We start from the raw sequence: 4,427 nt of genomic DNA, 5'->3' as shown, positions 1-4,427 counted from the left end.
CGGATTTAGTTAATCGGTCGACAATTACCCAAATGGAGTTGTACCCCCTTGGAGATTTAGGTAATTTCGTGATGAAATCCATAGTAATCCTCTCCTACTTCCATTCAGGTATCTCTGGCTGATGGAGTAGACCTGAGGGCTTTGGACATTCGAACTTCACCTTGGCGCAAGTTAGACACTTGCCCACGAAGGTAGCGATCTCGACTTTCATGTTCGGCCACCAATACAGTTTCTTAAGATCGAGGTACATCTTGTCCGATCCTGGGTGAACGGAGTATCTGGTCTTGTGTGCTTCGTTCATTACAACCTCTCTGTATCCACTAAACTTTGGGGTCCAGATACGGTCCATGAAATAATAGACTCTGTCTCCCTTGATCTCTAGTTTCTTTTTTATTCCTCTCAAGGCTTCACCCAGCATGGTCTCTGGTCTTAGGGCTTCCAACTGAGCCCCCTTGATTTGCGCAGATAAATAGGAATGGATAGTCATGGTCAGTACCCTCACTCTACAATCTGAGTATTCCTTCCGGTTGAGGGCATCTACCACCATATTGGCCTTGCCGGGATGGTAGCGGATTTTGCACTCGTAATCATTGAGTAGCTCAACCCATTGTCGTTGCCTCATGTTTAACTCCTTCTGATCAAAGATGTGTTGTAGGATTTTATGGTCAGTGAAGATAGTGCACTTGGTTCCGTAGAGATAATGTCTCCATATCATCAATGCAAAGACCACTGCTCCCAACTCCACATCGTGCGTTGTGTAGTTGACTTCGTGTGCTTTCAGCTATCTTGATGCATAAGCAATGACTTTTCCTCGATGCATGAGCACGCAACCTAGGCCCTGATTGGATGCATCACAATAGACAACGAAGTCCTCCGTCCCTTCATGCAGAGACAAGATAGGTGCGCTGCATAGGGCCCGCTTCAATGTTTGGAACATAGTTTCTTGCTTCTCACTGCAACAAAAGGGTACACCTTTCTGAGTTAGAGTGGTTAAGGGTTTGGCAATTTTAGAGAAATTCTGGATAAATCTACGATAGTAGCAAGCGAGACGCAATAATTGACGGATTTCGGTGGGTGGCTTTGGTGCTGACCAGTTTTCTATCGCATTGATTTTGCAGGGGTCCACGTGTATGACTTCCTCGCTTACCACGTGACATAGGAAGGTTACTTTTCGAATCCATCATTCACACTTGGAGAATTTCGCGTACAGCTTCTCTGTCCTTAAGGTTTCTAGTACCAATCTCAAGTATTGTTTGTGATCTTCCTCGCTCTTGGAGTAGACAGGTATATCGTCTATGAATACGAAGACGAACTTGTCCAGGAAAGGATGACACACCTGGTTCATCATGTCCATGAACACAACCGGTGCGTTGGTTAGACCGAACAGCATAACTATGAACTCGTAGGGACCATATCGAGTATGAAATGTTGTTTTAGGAACATCATCCTCATGGACTCGTAGATGATGGTACCTTGATCTTAAATCTATTTTCGAGAAGTAGCTGGCTCCTTGAAGTTGGTTGAAGAGATCATCGATTCGAGGAAGAGGGTAACGGTTTTTCACAGGGAGCTTATTCAGCTCCTTATAATCGATACACATTCGAAAGGATCCATCCTTCTTTTTCACGAACAAGATCGAAGTTCCCCAGGGTGAGGAACTCGGTCTAATGAATCCTCTACTGAGCAACTCATTGAGCTAACTAGATAGCTCCTGCATTTCTGCTGGAGCTAGGGGATATGGAGATTTAGCTACGGGAGTAGCTCCGAGGACTAAGTCAATGCGAAACTCAACTTGGCGTTCAGGAGGGATTCCCGGGAGATCTTCGGGAAAAATATCAAGAAAGTTGTAGACTTTGGGGATGCTCTCGAGGTCCTTAACTTCCTGCTTCTCGTTGATGATGTGGGCTAGGAATGCATAACACTCCTTCCGTAGGAGTTTCTGGGCTTTGATGCACGAAATGTTGCGAAGATTCGAACTGAGTTTATCACCGTAGATTACAAGAGTTTTATCCAGGGAAAGATTGAGACGGATAGATTTTTTGAAATAAAGGATATCAGCACGATTGGGGCTCAACCAATCCACGCCGATGATGATGTCAAAGCTTTTTATAGAGACTGGTATAAGATCCATGGAAAATGAATGATCGTTCAAAGTAAGGGTACAACCCATGAATATGTCATTAGTGCTCTCCTTCTTACCGTTAGCCATTTTGACGGTAAACGTTTCGGTTAAAATTTGGGATTTATATTTAAGAAAATGCTTGAATGCGTGACTAACAAAACTTCTTTCAACACCTGAGTCAAAACGAATGCATGCATAAGAGTTGTCGAGAAGGAACATACCCGAAACAATGGTAGGTTCAGGCACAGCCTCCCCTTGTCCCATAGCTAGTACTCTCCCGGTGTTGCCAGTTGTTGCTGCCTTGGGGCGGTTCCTCTTGTAATGTCCGATTTCCCCACAGCCGTAGCAGGCTTGACCAACACTTGCTCCAGAGGCTTGATCGGTTGTTTGGGATGGGTTTTTGCAGCCTCGATCCAGGTGACCCTTCTTACCACAGTTGTTGCAAAGCATCTTACAACATGGACCAGGGATGCGGTGATGATAACTGCACTTATTGCACCAAAGGAGGGTACCAGTATACCTCCTGGTAGATGCTTGAGTTGCAGGAGCAGCAGCAGGGGTAGTAGCTGCATGGACTCCCACCGTTTGCTGTTTTTTTGAGGATTCTTGCTAAGATTGACCCTTCCTCTGCTTCCAGAATTTTATCTTCTCACCTCTCCCTTTATCCGGTTTAGCGGTGGCGGTCACTTCATCGAGATCGACTCCATGATTAATCAGATTCTACGCCAGGAACTTGGTCAACTCCTTTGGTCGGCTGGGTTAGCCCCCAAATGTATCTTTCAACCTTTTTGCTTTCCAGGGTGACCATTCCCGGGCAGAGAAGCACTAGGTCTTCAAACCTAGATGTGTAGGCGGCAACATCATAAGCCTTCGTCTTTAGGTTCCAGAGTTCGTGCTCCAGTTTCTAAATTTCACCCCGAGGGCAGTACTCAGCAAGCATGAGCTCTTTCAAGCTCTCCTAACCCATAGCAGATGCCACTAGTAGGGTTAGGGATTTGACGCGGCCATTCCACCAGGTCAGTACCATGTTGGCGAAGGTGCAAGCAACGAATTTTACTTCGTTGACCTCTGAACAGGAACATATTTCGAAAATGGACTCGATCTTTTCGAACCATTGAGTTAGGGCACTAACACCTTCAGTTCCATCGAAGGATGTGGGTTTTGCGTTCATCAATTCCTTATCAGAGCACTCCTTTTGGTGCCCCTCACCACCTTTGTGACAACCCGATATTTTGAGATGATAAAATGTAACGCCAGTCAAATTTAAGCCAAAACTTAACTTCTCTAAAATCATATTTGGGTTAAATAAAGTGGTAGGACTCGTATCAAGGTTTTCGTACATATAAAGAACACTAAAATCCAAGTTATAACGAAGAAGTTATGACCAATCAAAAATCCACGGTGAGAACCGGCAACGCTGGTAGACGTAAAACGCAAAGTTTCGATACAATAGTTTTTAGCCTTAGGTATCTAAACGAAAGTCGTAGATTACGTTAAACCGTGATCATGCATAAAAAGAACGCCCAAATCTGACTTCGTATGAGGAAGTTATGATTTTCCGAAATTTCTAACCTAGTAGTAGACAGCTAAAAACTCGAAACAGAGATCGAGCGATCTTTAGCCGACACAACCTAAACGAAAGTTGGAGAGCCCGACAATAGGAGTATAACAATAAAAAGTCTGATGAAAACGGACGTCGGATAAAGAAGTTACGGATTTTTAACGAAGTTATCGTGCCCCGACCTATTAATTAAAATATAATTAAAAATAAAGTCAAAATTAGCCGACGGAGTCTAAATGAAAGTTGTAGAGTATTTTCTCACCTTCGCGTGGATAAAAAGAACGTCAAAAACGGAGCTCGTACGTGAAAGTTACGGGTTTTTGAAGTTCTTGGCACGCACTTCAAAGACTTATCCGAAGGAGTACGCCCTGCGTACCCTCGTACGCCCCGCGTACTCGGATACAAGGCTCCGGATCAACCACGTCGATAGACTCTTCGCCCGAGGATGCGGTAAGCAGTGACGCAAGCGAACGCCCTGCGTACCTTCGGAGTACGCCCCGCGTACGAAGAACGCCTAGCGTAAGTCGGAAGTACGCCCCGCGTACCGAGGACCTCCAGCCCCTATAAATAGATTGCGAGGGTGCCGGCTATTTTCATACAAATGCTTCAATTCTCTCTCATTTTCGCCTCGTTTTTCGTGCCGACAACATCCCGACTTCCCGGTTTCATATCCAAGCCCCGACGAAAGTCCGAAGCCCCGAGATTTCCGAAAATCTCGTCACTTTCCAGTCGAGGTGCCGCCCG

The 4,427-nt window shown here is 45.3% G+C and overlaps 1 protein-coding gene across 1 annotated transcript; it reads right to left on the bottom strand.

Annotated features, from left to right (window-relative positions):
• Nucleotides 1-1,696: 1,696 nt before the first annotated feature.
• On the bottom strand, nucleotides 1,697-2,572 carry LOC111904808 (uncharacterized). The gene has a single exon (XM_023900526.1). The coding sequence runs from the start codon at nucleotides 2,570-2,572 to the stop codon at nucleotides 1,697-1,699; it is 876 nt and encodes a 291-aa protein (XP_023756294.1).
• Nucleotides 2,573-4,427: the final 1,855 nt, after the last annotated feature.

Source organism: Lactuca sativa, chromosome 5, assembly GCF_002870075.4.
Source record: "Lactuca sativa cultivar Salinas chromosome 5, Lsat_Salinas_v11, whole genome shotgun sequence".
NCBI classification, from domain to species: domain Eukaryota; kingdom Viridiplantae; phylum Streptophyta; class Magnoliopsida; order Asterales; family Asteraceae; genus Lactuca; species Lactuca sativa.
The sequence above is the reverse complement of the archived record's forward strand: the minus strand, read 5'-3'. Positions and strand labels throughout refer to the sequence as shown.